General features: G+C 35.9%; 1 protein-coding gene across 8 annotated transcripts in view; it reads right to left on the minus strand.

The window, feature by feature from the left end:
- Positions 1-8775: 8775 nt before the first annotated feature.
- Positions 8776-21292, minus strand: part of PPP1R12A (protein phosphatase 1 regulatory subunit 12A) — a 169590-nt gene continuing 157073 nt past the window's right edge. For 6 of the 8 annotated variants that reach the window (XM_042246555.1, XM_004006214.5, XM_060412480.1 and 3 more), the window contains 3 exons: positions 16513-16560; positions 13577-13627; positions 8776-10937 (listed from right to left, as the gene is read on the minus strand). In XM_042246555.1, the coding sequence (XP_042102489.1) occupies positions 10851-10937; positions 13577-13627; positions 16513-16560 (186 nt within the window). In that variant the 3' untranslated portion in view covers positions 8776-10850. Of the gene's footprint in view, positions 10938-13576; positions 13628-14366; positions 14398-15494; positions 15907-16512; positions 16561-21292 lie in introns of those variants that run through there. The other 2 variants (XM_012173982.4, XM_027967166.3) reach the window with 2 other exon arrangements.

The raw sequence follows: 21292 nt of genomic DNA on the forward strand, positions 1-21292 counted from the left end.
TAAAGCAGAAATAGATGTTTTTCTGGAACTCTCTTGCTTTTTTGATGATCCAGCGGATGTTGGCAATTTGATCTCTGGTTCCTCTGCCTTTTCTAAAACCAGCTTGAATATCAGGAAGTTCACGGTTCATGTATTGCTGAAGCCTGGCTTGAAGAATTTTGAGCATTACTTTACTAGCATGTGAGATGAGTGCAATTAGGCGGTAGTTTGAGCATTCTTTGGCATTGCCTTTCTTTGGGATTGGAATGAAAACTGACCTTTTCTAGTCCTGTGGCCACTGCTGACTTTTCTAAATTTGCTGGCATATTGAGTGCAGCACTTTCAAAGCATCATCTTTCAGGATTTGAAATAGCTTAACTGGAATTCCATTACCTCCACTAGCTTTGTTCGTAGTGATGCTTTCTAAGGCCCACTTGACTTCACTTCCAGGATGTCTGGCTCTAGGTGAGTGATCACACCATCGTCATTATCTGGGTCATGAAGATCTTTTTTGTACAGTTCTTCTGTGTATTCTTGCCACCTCTTCTTAATATCTTCTGCTTCTGTTAGGTCCATACCATTCCTGTCCTTTATTGAGCCCATCTTTGCATGAAATGTTCCCTTGGTATCTCTAATTTTCTTGAAGAGCTCTCTAGTTTTTCCCATTCTGTTGTTTTCCTCTATTTCTTTGTACTGATCGCTGAGGAAGGCTTTCTTGTCTCTCCTTGCTCTTCTTTGGAACTCTGCATTCAAATGGGAATATCTTTGCTTTTCTCCTTTGCTTTTCACTTCTCTTCTTTTCACAGCTATTTGTAAGGCCTCCTCAGACAGCCATTTGGCTTTTTTGCATTTCTTTTCCATGGGGATGATCTTGCTCCCTGTCTCCTGTAGTGTCACGAACCTCTGTCCACAGTTCATCAAGCACTCTATCAGATCTAGTTCCTTAAATCTATTTCTCACTTCCACTGTATAATCATAAGGGATTTGTTTTAGGTCATACCTGAATGGTGTAGTGATTTTCCCTATTTTCTTCAACTGAAGTCTGAATTTGGCAATAAGGAATTCATGATCTGAGCCACAGTCAGCTCCTGGTCTTGTTTTTGCTGACTGTATAGAGCTTCTCCATCTTTGGCTGCAAAGAATATAATCAATCTGATTTCGGTGTTGAACATCTGGTGATGTCCATGTGTAGAGTCTTCTCTTGTGTTGTTGGAAGAGGGTGTTTGCTATGACTGGTGTGTTCTCTTGGCAAAACTCTATTAGCCTTTGCCCTGCTTCATTCTGTACTCCAAGGCCAAATCTGCCTGTTACTCCAGGTGTTTCTTGACTTCCTACTTTTGCATTCCAGTCCCCTATGATGAAAAGGACATCTTTTGGGGGTGTTAGTTCTCAAAGATCTTGTAGGTCTTCATAGAACCATTCGATTTCAGCTTCTTCAGCGTTACTGGTTGGAGCATAGACTTGGATTCCTGTGATATTGAATGGTTTGCCTTGGAAACAAACAGAGATCATTCTGTTGTTTTTGAGATTGTATCCAAGTACTCCATTTCGGACTCTTGTTGACCATGATGGCTACTCCATTTCTTCTAAGGGTTTCCTGTCCACAGTAGTAGATATAATGGTCATCTGAGTTAAATTCACCCATTCCAGTCCATTTTAGTTCACTGATTCCTAGAATGTCCACGTTCACTCTTGCCATTTCCTGTTTGACCACTTCTAATTTGTCTTGATTCATGGACCTGACATTCCAGGTTCCTATGCAATATTGCTCTTTACAGGACCGGACCTTGCTTCTATCACCAGGCACATCCACAACTGGGTATTGTTCTTCCCTCAAACAAAAATCTCCTGATGGGTTCTTTTTGTAGGGATCCTTTAAAGGTGATGGGCTTCCCAAGTGGCACTAGTAGTAAAGAACCTGCTTGCCAATGCAGAAGACAGATGTAAGTATGATTTTGAGTTGGGAAGATCCCCTGGAGGAGTCCAGTATTCTTGCCTTAAGAATCCCATGGACAGAGGACCTTAGCGGGCTACAGTCCATAGTGTTGCAAAGAGTCAGACTTGACTGAACTGATTTAGCACACATGCACATATTAAAGGTGATGCACTCTTCGAGGTGAATCTGCTCAGTCTCTGATTAATTTTATAATTATGAACCTCTTCATTTAAGTTTCAAGAGTAAAAGTAAACTCTTCCTTTCTATTTTTCAAATTGCTTCCAATGTAGCTAGAGATTTCTCTCTCCCCCTTGATAATCCTTTCATTCCCTACTAGTGGTAGAGAATTTTTTTAACATTCAGTTCCATTTCAGCCCAGGTGATCTAGATTTGAAACCTACAGACCTACAGGCTAGTAGCTCTTCAATTTTATCTTGCATCATAATCCCTTGAGGTCTTGGTGGGCTCTATCTTGTTTCCAGTTCAGCAAGTTTGGGGTAAAGCCCAAGAATCTGCATTTCTATTCAATTCCCAGGTGATGCTGACACTGCTGGTCTTGTGTTAAATCTCATGATGATCTACTGATATAGACAAAATGTGTATACGTATATGTGAACTGGTTAAGTCCAGCTCCCCTAATCCAACAGTTTAGCTATAGTAAGTAGCAGCCTTGGTGTCTCTAGTTACTGAAGACTGCAGTAAACACGGTGCAGTTTTAGACTAGCTGAGTCCCTACAGCAAGCCCTGCAGCGTGTATGGCACTTATACGGAATGTAAGCAGCATGGGCCTCAGTGGTGAGAAGGTGGTTGTGTTGCTTTCCTAACTTAACCTCGTAAGAGATTGAGATTTTAGGACATTTTCCTCCCCATAACCGGAACTGAAGGCATTTTCTGTCTCTATCAAGAAGAGAAAAGGCAAAGTAAGGGGATTTGCTACCCCTTTTCTGATCAAATGTACGGGCTTGTCATCCAGGTGCTTGTTTCATATATACAAAATCCTTTTACATTTCTATTTGATTTCTGGATTCAATTGGTCTGCATGTGTCCTTCTCCTCAGACAAGTGTGCATGGTACGATTGGACACATGATCTCCTATTTTTAGACTATCAGTGATGTTACTCAAGGTTTGGTATATTTGAACTTCTTTTAACCATTAACATAGGAGATCTACATGTTATCTTCTCACAAGGGATTTTACTTTTGAATTCTCCATTTCCATTTAGAAGATGAACACCATATATTGTAATGTAAAGGTCTCAAAATATGGTCCCTGGGCCAGCACTACCCACAAACCTGACGGAAATGTGAATTCACTTGCTCTATCCCAGACACCAAACATTAAATTAGGAAACAAGAGTGGAGCCTAAGCCACATCTGAACGAGCTCTCTAGATGATCCAGTGTGAGAAACACTGTTGTGGTGAAATGACAAAGCTAACTACTCCTGAGACATTCCTGGGACAAGAAAGGTAAGTGAATACTTCATACTTGGATTAAAGTACTTTGCTCTCTCTTGAAAGTACACTGTCACATTTTGTGGAAACACACCTTATATTCTAGATTGTGCTTTTGAAAGTATAAAAAAGAAACGGTCATTTGAAGAGAAATACTATCCCGAAAAGCAGAGACAAATGACAATATACATTGGGTATATAAAACCAACGAGAAAATTCATTCCTGAGAAGTGATCCAAAATGTTTATTTTGCCCACTGAACTGATGTACTTTTTCTACACAGTAATGATATTTGTAATAGTCCATTTCTTCCATTTCTAACTTGGTTGTCAAGGAGTTTTAGCCAATGTCTTACATCATATGAGTAAGTTTCCCCTTAGGAAAATTAGCCTAGATTTTCTAATATAATTATTCTTCCCAATTTACAATCAAATTATTATCTCTTATAAAAACTAACTTTACGGAAGTATGTGACTTTAAAGAGCTACAAAATATCCTTGGGAAAGGGTACAGAGAAAGAGAGTCAAGTTCTTGAAGCAGCAAGGCTGGTGCACAGCATATGGTCAAAACGCATCTAAACGGTTACGCCCTTCATCCAGCTCAGATGCCTCTCCAACTTCCTCTCCTACTACTCTGCTTCTTGCTCACTTGGCTGTGTAACCACACTAGCCTTACTGTTTGTCAAAACACTCAAGCGCACCTGCACCTCAAGGCAGGCCTTTGCTTACGTGGCTCCGTCTGCCTGGACATGCTCTTCTCTCAAACACCTGCCGTTTTTTTGTCTTCCCTTTCTTTCAGTTTTGGCTCAAATGTTACCTTCTCGGCGAAGTCTTCTCTGACTGGCTCACCCTCCTTCCTTGCTCTATTTTTTCCACAGTAACTATTATCTTCTAAAATAGTATAACTGCTTCTTTTCCATCTCCCTCTTCCCTGAAAGTAACCTCCACGAGGCAGGTCTTATCTCTGCTTGTTGGCTTCTGGGAGTATTCCTACCCCACAGGGCTGTTTGGCATGGAAGAACTATTAAGAATTTGTCACATGACTGAAACAAAGTCTGCAGGACTCAACATCTTATAAAGTTTTCTTAAAAGTCTAGATGACAGTCAATATTTTTCCTCCACAATATACATGTACTGCAATTATTCATATTTACTCATTCCTTTTAAAAACAGCAAGCAAAAATGTCTATGTGCCAGGCACTATTATTAATGGCTGGGAACAAAGATGAAAAAGACTCTGTCCTTTCATGAAGCTCATAGTAGAATAAACTAAACAGATTAAAAATAATTTAAAACCAGAAAAACAAGGTATGTATAGGATCTGGAACATTGAAAATACTAAGATTTAGCTCCCCTCCTCTGGCTTTTTACTGGTTACAGTAAAGGAAGTACTAGACATCAGAGGTAAGAATGAGATGGGCAGGACTCATTAAATTTCAGACATAGATGAGATTATACAGCTCTTATACAGATTATGCAACAAGGTTAGTCTTGATCTGTAGGTTGATAAATGGCCCAGATGACCTCATGATATCTTCTGAAAAGCATTATGCAGACTTTAGAAGCATCCTAAAGTACTGATAATTCTGACATTTCAACAACTATGAATTTTAATGAAAAATTAAAATTCAGAGTAACAAATAACATTACATATGCATTAAAACACTTACTAGCCCATACTTACCAACCATCTCTCCCATGGCAAATACATTTTGTATAGCACTTCTATAAACTCCTTGACACTTTCTCCTTTTTTGATAATAGGAACGGGGTCCACAGATGGATTAGATTCACACGAAAGTCAGTATTCCTGGAATCTGTTAGGACAGATGTGGCATGGTTACAGAGGTGTATGGTACTTTTTCCTTCTTTCCAATGGTTGTAGGAGGTCCTCCAAAATCTACCTCATTTATTTCTCCCTCACTGATCCCAGAATAAAAAATAAGTGTTTATGGTTAACTGGGTAAATTAATCCAAAATTTTGCTTTAATATATTCTAAGAAACAATCCTATTAATTTTTTATCATGAAAGGATTCTTTGGAAATACTATTTATCAACATTTATCAAATGAGCCTAGCAGAAACTATATTCTAAAGTAGATTAGTATTTTTAAGTCATGTGATAAATACAGTTTCTTCAATGTAATCATATGTTTGTTCTGCATCAATCCACTAAGCTCAATGAATTATTCAAGGCACTTTATACAGATATGTCATTTACCTGGAAAACGGGGCCTGAAAGGTGAATCTGACCAATGTCACACAATTATAAAGTGGTGTAGCTGAGGTTTTAATTTAGATCTGACCAAATCCAAAGCTCCTTCCACCCTGTCAAGTTCTGCAAAAGCATTCTACGGATCCCACAAAATTTTGATTCATATCGTTTTCTAAAAATGCTTTCCTCATATTTAAAAAAACAATACACTTAGACACAGAGGAAATTGTAAAATATTGGAGAGAACTTACTAGGTTATATTGTCAGGTTATCTCATTTTTGTGTGGAGCTTCTTATGCTCTCTACTTGGTCTTGATTTTCTTAGCTCTGAACATACTCACATACACTAGCGTATTGCTAGAACACTTTTTGCACATTATAAAAGCAAGTGCAGGCAAGGTGTATCTATTGTACAGTAATGTTAGAGTCAGGCTGCTGCCACGCATATCTTATAGAGACCTGTTGTATGTTTTGAGTACAGGTGTCCTTCAGTGTCTGTGGGGGACTGGCTCCAGGATCACCATGGATACCAAAATCTGTGGATACTCAAGTTCCTCAAATAGTACATAGTACAACTGGCCCTCTGAATCTTACAGATGCAGAGAGCAAACTGTACTTTCTTTCTGGGTGGGGTCATTTCTGAATTAATGTGAATACAAATTTTATCCGCTGTACATACTGGTATTCCACATTTACACTGAGGGAGAAAAATCTGCTGCTAAAACCATAGCACTACCAATGCTGCCTATCCAGAAAGATTCCAGATTTAAGCTCCCATCACCAATTAAAAAATCTATTTTTTTAAGGCTACAAAAGATCTTTTGCACATATATGAAAATCTTTACAAATTTATGATGGTCTACTAGGCATAGTTAGAATTTGCACCAGGAAATCAACTAGTTGCTTAAGCATTGAAAGCATTAAACCTTTTAAGAATCTCAGTATAGGGCGAATAGTTTAGTAAAGTCCTAAGGAGAAAAAAATTTAATGGGTGTGTGATCAAGAATGTGGGATTAGAGAAAGAATGCAGAAGAAAAAAAAAAAACCCAAGAAACACCATCTCAACATGTAAAACTATAAAACTAAGCAATACAGAGGGGAAAGTCCTAGATGAGGAATTTGGGAAAAAACGATCACCACCACTAAATTTAGGTAAGAGATTAGCTTTGTACTAGGCTTGGAATGTTGACCCAGTTAGTAATCTGTACATCTCAGCTTTCTCACCGATAGCCACCCAGCCTGTTGTTTAAAGATCAAACTAGATAGCCCATTGAAACAGACCCGTATCAAAACAAACCTATGAGAGTAATTTGAGTGTGGGGAAGGGGAGAGAAGGTAAATCCTTCTCTTTTCCACTTCCATTCTCATTAGACCTGTAAGACGAAACACAGGCCCTACAAACTGAATATTATCCAGGACACAATCTAAGACTGCTCATTTCTTCTCACATTTCCCTTTCTTTTCCTCATCAGCTTTTTAAAATTAATTAAAAGACAGTTATGTCTATAACCTGTATGTTTATTGAAATTTAAGCAATGACAAGCTGGGACAACCTGGCTCAAAAATGCCTATTTCTAATAAATTTTAGGAAACTTGTAATAAAGTTTTAAGTTACAGTAGTAAGAATTATTTATGTCATTTTATTATAGAATTTTAAACTTCTGGCTCCTATGTTTTTAAATTTATTACTTTGCAATCTGATCATCTGGTGGGCCTGGAACAGCAACATGACACCAGAGAAAGCACTCTGTTGTTTCATAGCACATAACCCCAGAGACCCTTTCTAAAATGAAAGTCAAGAAATGTACTTAGCTACTTAAAGATACTTAATAGGAAAATAAAGTACTTCATTCTACACCCAACCATTTTTGGACATCTCTCATATGCACTCCCTGACACAGAGACCACCCACAGTATAAAATATGGAACATCACAGAAAAGACTGCTAATCAGTCAGCTTTCATCTTGCAACCAAAGGTTTTCTCTAGCAAGATATGACTAATGGATTGTTAAAAACTGGTCAGAGAGTTAGTTCTGTATTCTGCTTATAATGACAAAGTGGAGGACAACCTACAAGGCTGTTATTTCTTATGGGAAATACAGTGTACTAGTCTGGAAACAATCTGACCACTGGATATTTGATTCTTACACCACTCACTGAGTGCTGACACTGGGAGTCATGATTGTTTCAGATTTGCTGGGAAAGACTAAGTGGTAATAGGAGAAGGGGACGACAGAGATGAGACGGTGGGATGGCATCACTGACTTGATGGATATGGGTTTGAGCAAGCTTCGGGAGTTGGTGATGGACAGGGAAGCCTGGTGTACTGCAGTCCATGGGGTCACAGAGTCGGACGTGACTGAGCAACTGAGCTAATAAACCCTTAAGCAAAAGAATAAAGCAGCCTACTGAATTAGTGAATTTCTACTTTTCTTTTGATATGAATACTCTCCTAGATAGTTCTATAGCCATTTTGCTTTTGGTTTGACATATTTGCATGTGAAATTCTTTTCTGTATGCAGGAAAAACAACAGGACTATCTATCATTCTGTAAGCATGCACAGGGAAAGTACTGGTTGTGGAAACGAGAATTCAAGTCTTGCTGTATTAATTTGTTAAACATAGGCTTTACCACTGCAAGTCTTCTACCAAAGTTCCCAGAGCAGAGATGTCTCTTATCTACTTACAGATGTATAGTTAGATTGGGGTTGAATTTAGGACAGTTCTAGTTTGGAGAATGATCTACTACTTTACATTTCACTGGAATATTATCTTTATCTGTATTCCCAAGTCTATCTCTGCAATTAAGAAAAAGCACAGGTTTAATTTAGAAGCCACAAAATACTTAGGTAAATGAAGTCTTATGCTTACAAAGCTACTATCTTGAAACTCACTTTCATCATTATTCTTTACCCACTTATAAAAAACTAGTTCTCAGATTCTGCACACAGATAGCTTTATGTAAAATATATAAACATTTGTTCAAATTGACACACAGATTGCATAAATATGGCAATTAAGCTTAAATTTACAGATGTGCATGTACAATGTTGTGCAAGTTATCACAATATTACAATTTCAAAAATTATTCCAATGGAATCCAAGTAAAGCAGTTAGTGAAGATACCCATGCAGAATTTAAATATCAGAACAAAGTTTTAAACGTCTTCAGTAAAAGTTCACACATTTAAAATAGTTTTATTCATTTTATTTGTATATGTCAAAATACATTTTTATTTCCAAAATAGTGGGTTTTGCAACTAGTTTCATGCAGAAACAAGGTCTGCTCAATACTACCAATAAAATCAATATAGCACAGTAGCTGTTCAGTTTTAGATACAAAGAATAAATAACCTAAATACAAAACACTAAAATATTAGAAACACGTATTTAATCATTCTTCACAGGCATCCAAACTTCACAAATATAATCCTTAGCATGCCTAACTGTTGTGCAACCAGAATATGTTGCAGTCACTCAAACTGATCAATTATCTGTATGTTTTACGTCCACATAAGACCATGGAAATTCTCTATATTCAGACCCACCATTCATACAGTTCAAATGTAACCAAAAATAAATTCCCACAACTATCCTTGTACCTTTAAAAATCAAGAATCCTGAGCTTGGTAGTAAGAGCATAACCTTATATCTTCATAAAACCAATCAAGAGAGGACTTAAAATCCTGCTTACCAAAACACCCTTTCCCAACCCCAACGTAATCTAAAATAGGCAGTAGAACACAATGACCTTTTAAAATGAAGGGGTACAAATTCACATTTAATATAGTATACAATACAATCAATAATACAATTAGCTACTATAAGCTTTACAATGTACAATTTATTCAAATGGCTGAACTGTTCAGTGGTTAAGGAGACAGTTATGTGCCAGAAAGATATAGTACTTTTTGCATGGTTTAATGAAAATATAAAAGCTATTTGTCCAAATAAATGCCATCTTCACTATTTACTTGGTTTTGCTTTTCTTTTTTAAAAAAGGCCACTGAAATGTATAAAATGGTCTGAACATGATGGTGGTATCAAAGTCAATGCCTCTTCACATGGCAATAACAGTGCATTTAACACGAACTCACGGGTTAAGTCTGCAAATGATTTCAGAGCATTACTTTGGCTAGCACAACAGTTTTAGACAGCACTCAGATAAATATAGGTACGTGAAATGTGAAGCAATTATCTTATGCAACTTTAATTATGGTTGAATACTATCAAATGAAAACTGCAAATAAAAGTAAAAGCATTTTACAGTAGAAAACTTTTGTAAAGATAGGGCTCCACATAATGTGTTAATTTAAGTCTTTATATCACTTTGTTAGTAAGTTTTGTTCTTAACACTATTATGGAGTAGCCTACTTTGCATTAACAGACATTTGAAATAATAGTCAAGCATGCCATGTGGTGGTCTAAAAATCAAACAATACACTTATTTATATATACAGCATCACTCAGTACCTGCTAAAATGAATGTGAAGATTACAGAACCTAACGTCTTATACTACAATAATAAAAAACAAACAAAAACAAAAAAGTGACCAATGAAGGCAGAAAATAGGACTTAAAAGAATCTAATCTCAACTGACTTTAAAGCATCCATAAAAGGAATAAATGCATATTGCACACACAGTGAAAGCAGATGCTCCACCAAGCAATTCAGTTCCAGGCGGGGGCAACAGCATCAGCCCAATATATGACAATGATTGCAGAGGAGCGAGCGCTCCTTTCTGGAAGTGAGAAAGCTGTGAGACGACAGAAAGTCTGCCACATGAAGAGTTAGAATGAAAAGATACAAACCCAAACTTAGATGTAAAGCAAAAAACAAAACAAATTAAAATAAAATTAAATATTGAAAAACTGGAAACTGTGGCACATCAAAAAAATGCTGAATAACTGTCTTCTGTGAGAGCTGAGTTTTTGTTGACACAAAAGTATTTATGTACAACTAAGGCTTACTGGTTAAATATCTGAGGCATATCTGGCCTTGAACACTTTCCTTATATGCTGGAGCTGTAAACAAGTTTTCTCAGTCATAAAAAAAATTCTTCTCAGCAGCTGCATTAACATGAAACAATGGTCTTGATACAAGAAAAAAAAAAAAAACAGAAAATTAAACAAAACTCCTAGATAAGAGGGCATTTGGCAGGATATCCAAAAATGACAGTCTCCAAGGCTTCTTCCCAGGTCTCCAGTGACGGTCAATTATGGTCCACTGGGCTACTAACATGTGCAACTCCATTGCTTGCTGCTTTTTTATTTGGAAAGTTTGCTTATAACTCTGATCAAGGCCCCATTTTCGTCTTTTAGCCTCTGGTTGTCCGCTTTCAGGTCTGGTAACATCTGTGAGAGGAAAAACAGAAGAAAACGTTTGAATTCAATAATAAGATTCAGTGTTCCTCTTTAAATGTTATGTTTGCCACAAGACACATGAACAAGCTTTGTCAGTTATAGATACTTCTAAGGACTAAAACATGTATCAGGAAGAAAGAGGCCCCGCCCCACAATTTGTGAAGCTAATTAGTTTAATAAATGATGAAATGAAAGGTTTATTCTCCCGAAGTTATCAACTGAAATGTACTGAATCACTTGACATCATGACTCACAAGCATACCATATTAGAGCAGCCAAGGAAAGGAAGACTGTTTTTATGTTAGGATAGGCTCTTAAAGGGAATTCCTTTAAGAGTTTCTGTTAGCCTAAATTAAGGCCTTTTGCTTTGTTTCGTCAGACCTCAATCCACACTGTTACTCCACAAGAAAACCTGATTATTTAGGGAAGTTTTGAGGGAGTCAGACTTGTTTTAAATTATTAAAATTCCTTAAATGATTTACCTTGTATTAAGTTTAAATGTCTGGTACATAATGTTTGATCCAAGATAGGTGCTCAATTAAATGATAATAAAGCAATTACTACTCTCATTAGACTAAAATAATTTACAAGCCAAAGTAATAAGTCTGAATTTCTTAAAATATCCAAGCATAGAAAATACTACTAATGTTTGGAGTAAATAAAAAAACACACCCTTAGACCCTGAAAACGTATCAAAGTTTTTTTTAATAGACAAAGTGAAGGAGGGGGTGGAAATACTGTAAGTTAATTGGGTTTTCTACTAAGAATGATTTAAATGACATGTGCTCTGCCAGATTTGATAGGAAATGGAATAGCTTATATTTTGGACATTAAAACATACTTTCCAAGATAATTAGGTATCTTTCCTCAGCTTTCAAAATGTACTAGGTTATCAATTTAGATAAAAGTAAAACTACTTGCAAAACTATCTTATGCAAAATCTTCACGAGAAGTTTAATTTTATGTGGAACCAATCAATTCTTAACCTGTGCTCTGAATGTATGGATATAAAATATGATAAAATATATAAAAATATAATATTAGGATAAACTTCAGATTACTATATTTTATGATACCTCTAGAATAGAGAACTGAATAATATTAATTAGGATGGTTCTGACTGAAATGACATTATTTTGAAAAGCAGATTATACAATATAGTAATCTGAAGTTTATCTATTAGGATACCTCTAGAATAGAGAACTGAGTAATGTTAATTAAGATGGTTCTGACCTAAATGACATTATTTTGAAAAGCAGATAATTTATGTTTAATCTTCAGCTTCTACATATATTAATTATATATAAAGTACACGTTACACTGTTTGTGTTCCATTTTCTAGTAAAGAATTAAAGTCATATTTTTAAGTACTAAAACATTTTAAGAGTCAAAAATGTACACAAGCTTTGTAAAAGTACAGATAAGTCTTTTATCTAAATGCTGAGATCATTCCCTTAGTTTACTGCAGCTTATCAGTCACAATACACAATTAGTGACACTTTCTAACATTCTGAGAAGCCATGCACAATTAAACAGTTACATGACAAGTTCCAGACACAATGGCATTAATTTGTAAAAGTGAGCTCAAGACACGCTTACTAATACAAGAACACCTGCCTGGCTCTACTAAGAAGAAATGATGAAACTATAAATTATAGATTCACAGACTGCAGTTGCCTACAGAACCCTGAGCGCTTGGCTACCACTCTTGTCAAGGCCCTATTCTCAGTCAGCAGTCGCTCATTTAACTCTCTCAGAGTTTGAATTTGCTTTATTTGGTGCAGATTCTGCAGGAATCAGAACATAAAGAAATAGAAAATAAAAAATAAGAAAGTGGAAGAGTACAATGAAAATATAAGAATCATAGGCAACAAATATAAGAAGAAAAAATTAAGTCTTAAGAGAATATTCCATGAAATTTATATAAGTAAACAGCGCAGTTCTAGAATTCCTTACCAAACGAAATACACAAACAAACAAAATCCAAAAACATTTTCTCCAAAGTTATTCAATAATGTTCCAATAAGATGGTTTCTTATTTGGTTAATAATTCAATAGAAAAACATTTAAATCTTAAAATTCTAATTCTATGGGCATAATATCCTTTGCATTAGTTCATTAATTTATAATATTATTTTATACAAGCCAGTGTAATAAGAGCTAATCAATTAATTATATTATGCTTTTCTACCTGCAAAGAATGTACCTTCCAATATTCAAAACCAGTCTATTTTCACAGGTGATGCAGAGTTCAATAAACTGTACCTCTGTCCACTACTCTAACGTCCTTCATTTTCAAAGAACATTTTTGCATGATCCCCATATACCATCTTCCCCCCAGGGAACAGAATATTTGAAATGTAAAGAATAAATGATACATTCCAAATCTTAGTCAATATCATCTTATTTATTCTATACCTGAACATCCAAAGTGCCATAAAAACAGATTAACAAAAGAATTTGAGTTTTAAATACTTTTCTAGCTCACCTAAAACCTGACTTCAGGAAGAAATAGAAGCACAAGACATAGATAACTCACAAAGTGCATGAGCAACTCTGGGAACGATGCATGAACACAATGTCCATAGCACTGTGAAAGCTGAGTTTACATCGCAGCACTATTTACTTACTTTCAGCTCTTCTTCCATTTCAGATATTCTTCTTTCGAGAGCTCTTCGTTCCTAGATGAATTTAAGGTATTAATGTTACTGATATAATTATTATACTCCTAAATTTTCTTCTAAATTGTGAAACAGTGACACTTTAGGATAAACAATCAAATCAGGAGCAGTGTAGAAAAAGATGTGATGCCAGTGATGTGTAAAGAGCTCTCCAAAATTTGAGAGAAATAAATATGAAGATCATTACTTTATTACTTCCTATAAGCTCTTTCTTTAAAGCTTTGACCTTCTGGTAAAATGCCACATAACATGTTCAAACTGTTTTTAGTTTACATAAAACTAGGGATAGAGTAAACTGCTACTCAAGACTGAAGATTGCATAGAAAAGGGAAAAAAAAAAAAAACTCACACAGAGATGCAATTACTCTACAGTGATAAGAAGCAGAAAAAGCAAGAAGCAAACGTGACTCAAGTATGTGTATTTTAAAATTTCAGAACAGTCTAAAAGATGGTTATCCCTCCACCCACAATGTCTACTAGTCATCATTCGTCCAGTCGACTTTAGAGCTTTGTATTTAGTTTTATACCTGTGTAGCATTAATGCAGTGAATCTAATAAAGAAGCAACTGTAGCATTTATTTTAAACCACTTCGTTTCAAAGAGTGACAGGCAAAGGCAACATACAGTATATTACTGCAGTGTGCACTTTTATCCTCCCTTAAATAGTAAGCATTCTAGGGTGTTATGCAAGAAGCAAGCAGCAGTAATTAATGTGCTTAAAACTTTGGTTAGGTCATACCGCCGAGAAGATACTGACTCTTGCCGGTCACCTTTCAGATACAAACCATTTAAATTTAGTTTAATCACATTGACACTATTTCCAAGACATTCTTTCCCAGATTAATAATCAATGCTGATACTTAGTAAAGCAGTACATTTACTGTAAATGTTAACATTTTTAGGGTACGTGATTTTAAAAAACAGATGGAATCCTATTCATAGGCTTATAAGTATCGTGTTTTTCTATTATATTAGCATGTTTAAACATTATTAGGAAGACAAAAATGTTATTTTTGATAAAAAGAACTTTCTCCTAGGTAACAGTACAGCCACAACTCATTCATAAAAACTACCGCACTTTTCAAAACACCAGGACATGTAATATTTGATCCTCATAACTTTGTGCAATATCAACAATAGAAAATTTCCTCCAGCTGCAGGGAACACCCTCATCAGCCTTCACTTTATTATGTGTCTTCAAGATTTTAACTAATTAGTGGTAAAGCAAGACAAGAACACTATATTGATTGTCAAACTGCCAATTGTAAAGTTGCAGGCAATTTCTTATATCTGAGAAACTTGTTACCATTTAAAAATATGGTTAAGAGAAAAAAATGTATATAAAGTGCTTAACTCAGTGCCTACCTGGTATGTAAGACAGTGCTAAATGAAAGTTAGCAGTTATTATCAGTACTATGACTACCAACGTCTGTTAAACTGAGAGTAGACTGACTGCTTTGTAATTTATCTGCATTTGACAGGCAGAAAAAGAAGGTCAGGTGGGAATGTCAGAATATGAACATGGGTATATTATTTAAATGCATAAGCCTAGATGAAAAATATCACTTATCTCTGCATGATAGGGAGATTTTACTTTCATCTTTTGCTAAAATTTTTGTAATAAACACATTTTCACAAAAAATTAGATATTCTTTAAAAATGTGACTATCTCAGAAACAAATAATATTTTAAGTATATGGTAATCCATGTCTTTCACCCCAACTATTAGTATGGATAAAGGAGAACTGAAAACATTTCTTTACTATTTCTACATATCTTGGATATAAAATTCCATAAGTTATACTGTGATGTATAACATTACATTTAATATAATTGATGTTAAAATTTAGCAATTACAAGTTAGATCAATAGGTTTTTAAAAAGCCTAGAACAATGATTTCTAAAACCTGATGAAATCATAATAAAACTAGTAGTTATTACACATTACAATTTAGTAAATGACATAGATAACTTTTTGTCTATGATTCTGCATTTATATCACTTTTCTCCTTTTTAGGGGGATTAAAAAGGTAAGTTGGCTATTTTTGAAATGGAATGGAAGAAAATATACCAAGTACTCTTGACTCTCTTTGATCTAGAGATCACAGCTCCACAGTATGTAACTTCTTCTGTGGCTGAAACCTTGAAAATCTAGCCACTGCTCAGTAGTGTTACAGGTACTCTTTAAGCATTTTTCCATTTACTTTTGATCATTTATATACATCTTCAACTGTTCAGACTAAACTTGTGGAGTTATTCCTATGCCCACTGCCAGATCCCTGAGCAATAATAGTAATAATAAAAGGAGAAAAATACAAGTGAATATATCATAGCCAGACAAGAAATTGTAGAAAGACATAAAATGGTAAAAGGATTTTCTTATACTAATTTTTTAGTTTAAAAGAGCCTGCTTAAGTTAAATATCTAAACTCAAAATTAAATATTAAATTAACTTTAAAAAGAATTCAAAACTTTGGTCTCCATACCTTTAAAAACTTTAATAATGGAAGTATTTTATTTTTGCAAAGAATTAAACCAAATGTATATATGATTAATGTGTTTGAAGTATATCAACACAGACAATCAGAGAGAGATAAATGGTATTTAAAAAATATCAGATTCACTACCACAGTGTGTATGTTTCAGAATTAAGACATGTTTTTTGGTCCATTAAAAGTATAACACATTAAATTTTATTTAACAAGGTAATTTTACCCTGTAGGACTCTATAAAGAGGATAAGCTAGAAAACATTCATAATCGAATTAATAAATATCAATTTAAACTAACTAAAACTACCATCCATAAAAACAAAACTAAAGAAAACCTATTATTGCTTATACAAAAAATAAAGGGGGAAAATGATTCATTAAGATCAACACTTACCCTTTTTTCCATTTCTAATAGTGACCTATCAGCAAATCTTTCTTGTCTCTGTAAGGAGGTAAGAAACATAAAGAGATGTAAGTGCAATAAAGATGGGGAAGGGGAGAGGATCATAGTAACTGTGTCTGTGTGTGTGTGTGCATGTGTGTGTGCGCGGGTGTCTGACTCCTTATGCCCCCATGTTCTCTAGCCTGCCATGCTCCTCTGCTCTTGTAATGCTATTCAGGAGGAGTAATAATACAGTGTGAGTAAAGAAAAGAGAAAACAAAATTTGTACCGAAATTAAAACAAATATTTATTAGAGGAATGCTTAGACATCCTCTATGTATCATTTTGCCTCAAGTCTTTACAGTTAAGCCGAGAGCAAGGATGGTTGACTACTGGGCACAAAGCCAAAAACACCCCAGTCTTCCCTCCCATGCGCAAGCTCTCTGTCTACACACAGTGAAGAGAGGCTAGCCCGCAGGCTCAGATTCCAGGACCCTGACTGAAATGTAGATTGGACCAGACTGTGTGCCTTTGCACCCATGCAGTCTGACCTGTAAACTGGCCTCTTCCCCTTTCATGGCTCTCTTAGTCTTGCTAGCTCTTTCTCTAAAGTTTTCTTTTCTAATCATCCATGTTCCAAAATTGGTAAGAAGGATCATATCTCTTATAAGAAATCCCAGCTACATAGCTTTTCTTTTCCTGGCAAGCTCAGGTCTCATTTTTCTGTTCTCTGCTTCCTGTACTATACAGTCAACTACAGAGATCTCGAGATGAAAAGGACCTTTGGGGCTTTAAGCCACATGTTGCACTCAAAACCAGGGAGCGGTGCATGTGGGTATTGAGCACAGGGACAGTAAAAAAGCAAGTGCTTAGTTTTTATTTACAATGACCTCTGTTCATACACTTCCCTTGGGATTCCTGTTCAATTTACTGAAAATAAATTCATCAAAAGGTTCATTCCGCCAGAAGCCAATGTATTGAATAACCAATTTTAAAGATTTACCAAGAACAGTTTTTGCTAACTACTAAACAAGAATGCTCTTTTATGGTCATTAACCACAAAACAGCCTTTAAAAAACTATATATATACACACACACACAAACAGTTCATCGTGATTAAGCACAACTTCATTAATTTGGCAATTCAAAAACATTTCTTGATATAATTTTCTCTTCTGTCAATCCTTTCAACATTCATATTTTTGTACCATCAGGGTTTGTAAAGCAGTTACTCTTTGATCCTTCTTGCAAGATTTCTTTTTTATAGTCATAGTATATAAATTAAGATCTAATCATGGCCATCTCCCCTTCATGGATCACAGCCTTCATGGTGAAGGGGCCTGTGTAACTCAATGAAGCTATGAACCATGCTGCGCAGTGCCATTCAAGATGGACGGGTCATAGTAAAGAGTTCTGACAAAACATGGTCCACTGGAGAAGGGAATGGCAAACCACGCCAGTATTCTTGCCGTGAGAATCTCACGAACAGTATGAAAAGAAAAAAGATATGACACTGGAAGATAAGCCTCCATAGGCTGGAAGAGTGATTCCCAGGTGGCTCAGTGGTAAAGAATCCACTTGCCAGTGCAGGAGACGCTGGAGACATGGGTTTGACCCCTGGGTCGCGAAGATCTCCTGGAGAAGCAAATGGTAACCCACTCTGATATTCTTGCCTGGAGAATCACACGAACAGAGGAGCCTGGTGGGCTACAATCTGTGGGGTCCCAAAGAGTTGGACACGACTGAGCACTTATGTATGCACACAGGTCAGAAGATGTCCAATATGCTACTAGGGAAGAGCAGAGGGCAATTACTAATAGTTTAACTGACTATGTGAAAGCCTTTGACTGTGTGGATCACAAGCAGCTGTGGAAAATTCATTAAAAAAATGGGAATACCAGACTATCTTATCTGTCTCCCGAGAAACCGGAGAAGCCAGTCAAGCAACAGTTAGAACCAGACATGGAACAATGGACTGGCTGTAAATTGGGAATTTAAATGGTCACTTTGCTTATTTAACTTATATGCAGAGTACATCAAGCAAAATGCTGTGCTGGATGAGTAACAAGCTGGAATTAAGACTGCCACAAGAAATATCAACAATGTTAGATATGCAGATGATAGTACTCTAATGGCAGAAAGTGAAGAGGAACTAAAGAGCCCCTTGATGAGGGTGAAAGAAAAGAGTGAAAAAACAGTTTAAAACTCAACATTCAAAAAACTAAAACCATGGCATTTGGTCTCATCACTTCATGGCAAATAGATGAGGAAAGTTGGACAGTGACAGATTTTATTTTCTTGGGCTCCAAAATCACTGAGGGTGATTGCAGCCATGAAATCGAAAGACATTTGCTCCTTGGAAGGAAAGCTATGACAAATCTACACAGCATATTAAAAAGCAGAGACATCACTTTGCCCACAAAGTCCATATAGTCAAAGCTACGGTTTTTATAGTGCTCACATATGGAGTGAGAGTTGGACCAGAAAGAAGGCTAAGTGCCAAAGAATTAATGCTTTTGTACTTGGTGTTGGAGAAGACTCCTCAGAGTCCCCTGGACAGCAAGAAGATCAAACCAATCAATCATAAAGAAAACCAAGCCTGAATAATCACTGGAAGGACTGATGTTGAAGCTGAAGCTCCAACACTTTGGGCACCTGACCCCAAGAGCCAACTCACTGGTGAAGATACACATACAAGACAGACTGAAGGCAAAGGAGAAGAGGGCAGCACAGGATGAGATAGTTAGATAGCATCACCGACTCAATGGACATGAATCTGAGCAAACTCTGGGAGAGAGTGAAGGACAGAGGAGCCTGGCGTGCTGCAGTCCATGGGGTCTAAAGGTCATGACTTAACGACTGAACAACAACAATCACGGTGATCCAATCTGTTGTTTTAGTTATTTTTATATATTTTAAATTTTAACTAAATAGACTTTTGGCGGCACCGTGCAGCATGTGGTATTTTAGCTCTCTGACCAGGGGTTGAACCTGTGTCCACTGCAGTGGAAGAGCACAGTCCTAACCATTGGATTGACAGAGAAGTCCTCATGATTTTTAGCTGGGGAGGGACCAACACCGCCCAACTTATGGGATCTTAAGTTCCTCAACCAGGGATCAAACGCAGGCCCTTGGTAATACAAGCGCAGAGTTCTAACCGCTGGACCTCCAGGGAATTCTTAGTTTGTTGTTTAAATGTTTTATGGTTTTTTTGTGCTTACTCTTTCTGGAAAAAGATAAGTTAGGTATTCCAGTTGCTTATTATTAAAAATCAAATTCAGAATTATAAATGAGACTGTTTCTGCCAATTCTGATATACTTATGATGTCTTTAAATTTATATTTTAATTGCTAGAAAAACAAAACAAAGGCTAAATGTGCCACTTAAACAAGTACAAGTGAATAGTAAAATGCTAAAAAGATTGAAAAATGTTAAAAAGACATTAAACAACAACTGAAAGAAAAAATTGTTGGAACAGTGTCAAATACATATAAATTAATAAAATGTTAAATGGAAAATTATCATTTTATTTTTTTTCATATAGGGACAGTTCAGCAATTTTATGATTCATGTGCTAATTTTTTAGGTTTAAAAAAAAAAAAAAAAAAAACTTTAGCAGGATTCAACGATTCTACAGTCCTTAGCAGAAAACTATGAAAGAGACCATCTTTTTTGGTCATGTGTGCAGCTTATAGGAGCTTAGCTTCCCAACCAGTGATTGAACCTGGGCCCATAGCAGTGAAAGTGTGGAGGCTCAACCACTGGACCACTAGGGAATTTCCAATTCTGTTTTTCCCTAGCTTACTAAACATATCAGCCAATGATTGTTGAATTTTATAAAAAAAAATTTTGTCCACAATCTACTAGGTCAAGATTAATTCTTAGTAAGATGATTGTTTTCCTTGGAAAAATTCCATGCAACTATCAAAACTTCCACTACTATATATATTCATAAATAGTTATCAAAGAAATGCTTTAAAAAATACACAGATTCACAGTAGACTTAAATACTCAGGGTAAATAACTCAATAAAGTCAAACAAAAAGTTAAATATTCTGTCACTTTTATTTTTACATGTACCCCTAAATTTTTGAAATGACATTTACACAAGTTCCAACTAAGATGTTAATTTTGAATATTTCCTCAATATCTCATACTCTAATTCAGTGACTTATTTTTCTGACCACAGTCAATGGGAACAGAAATTGGTACTTGACCCAAAGGCAGCTTGCAAGAGTTGTGTTGTGAAATGGAGACAAACAGAACCATGGGCACTAACAAGACTGCTCCATGTTGATGGTAACTGGCTAATTCTATCAGTTCTCCTCTCTTGTAGAGTTTCAATGAGAAACTTATAGGAAGAATTAGGTGGCAACAGAGTAGGCAGAAAAGCAGAGAAACATACAGAGAAGGCAGTAAGCAGGGTCACCATAATGACGGAATACTACAGTAGGGAACAATGGGCATTTTTATTTAGAAAATATTATGACCAGATGTCTAGAACTAAAGCTATTTTCAGGGAACTAGTTATGATATTTTGTGGCAGCTCACTAAGCTATTAAAGCAACCTAGAATGATGACATTCCAGTTTACCATGAGACTTCAGTATACGCCAACAAGTTTAAACTTGTATGACATTCCAAGTTTTCCTGACACCTCACTAGGAAATGTGCTCTTGTTCTGCAGTACTTCTCTGTGTATCTTCATAGTAAACCTTCATTACCTGAGTCTTTAGTCAAAGAAAGGAATGTCTCATTTATAGAGCTGAAGATGCCATTCTAGATGAGTGCTT

The sequence above is a fragment of the Ovis aries genome, chromosome 3, assembly GCF_016772045.2.
Source record: "Ovis aries strain OAR_USU_Benz2616 breed Rambouillet chromosome 3, ARS-UI_Ramb_v3.0, whole genome shotgun sequence".
Classification (NCBI taxonomy): domain Eukaryota; kingdom Metazoa; phylum Chordata; class Mammalia; order Artiodactyla; family Bovidae; genus Ovis; species Ovis aries.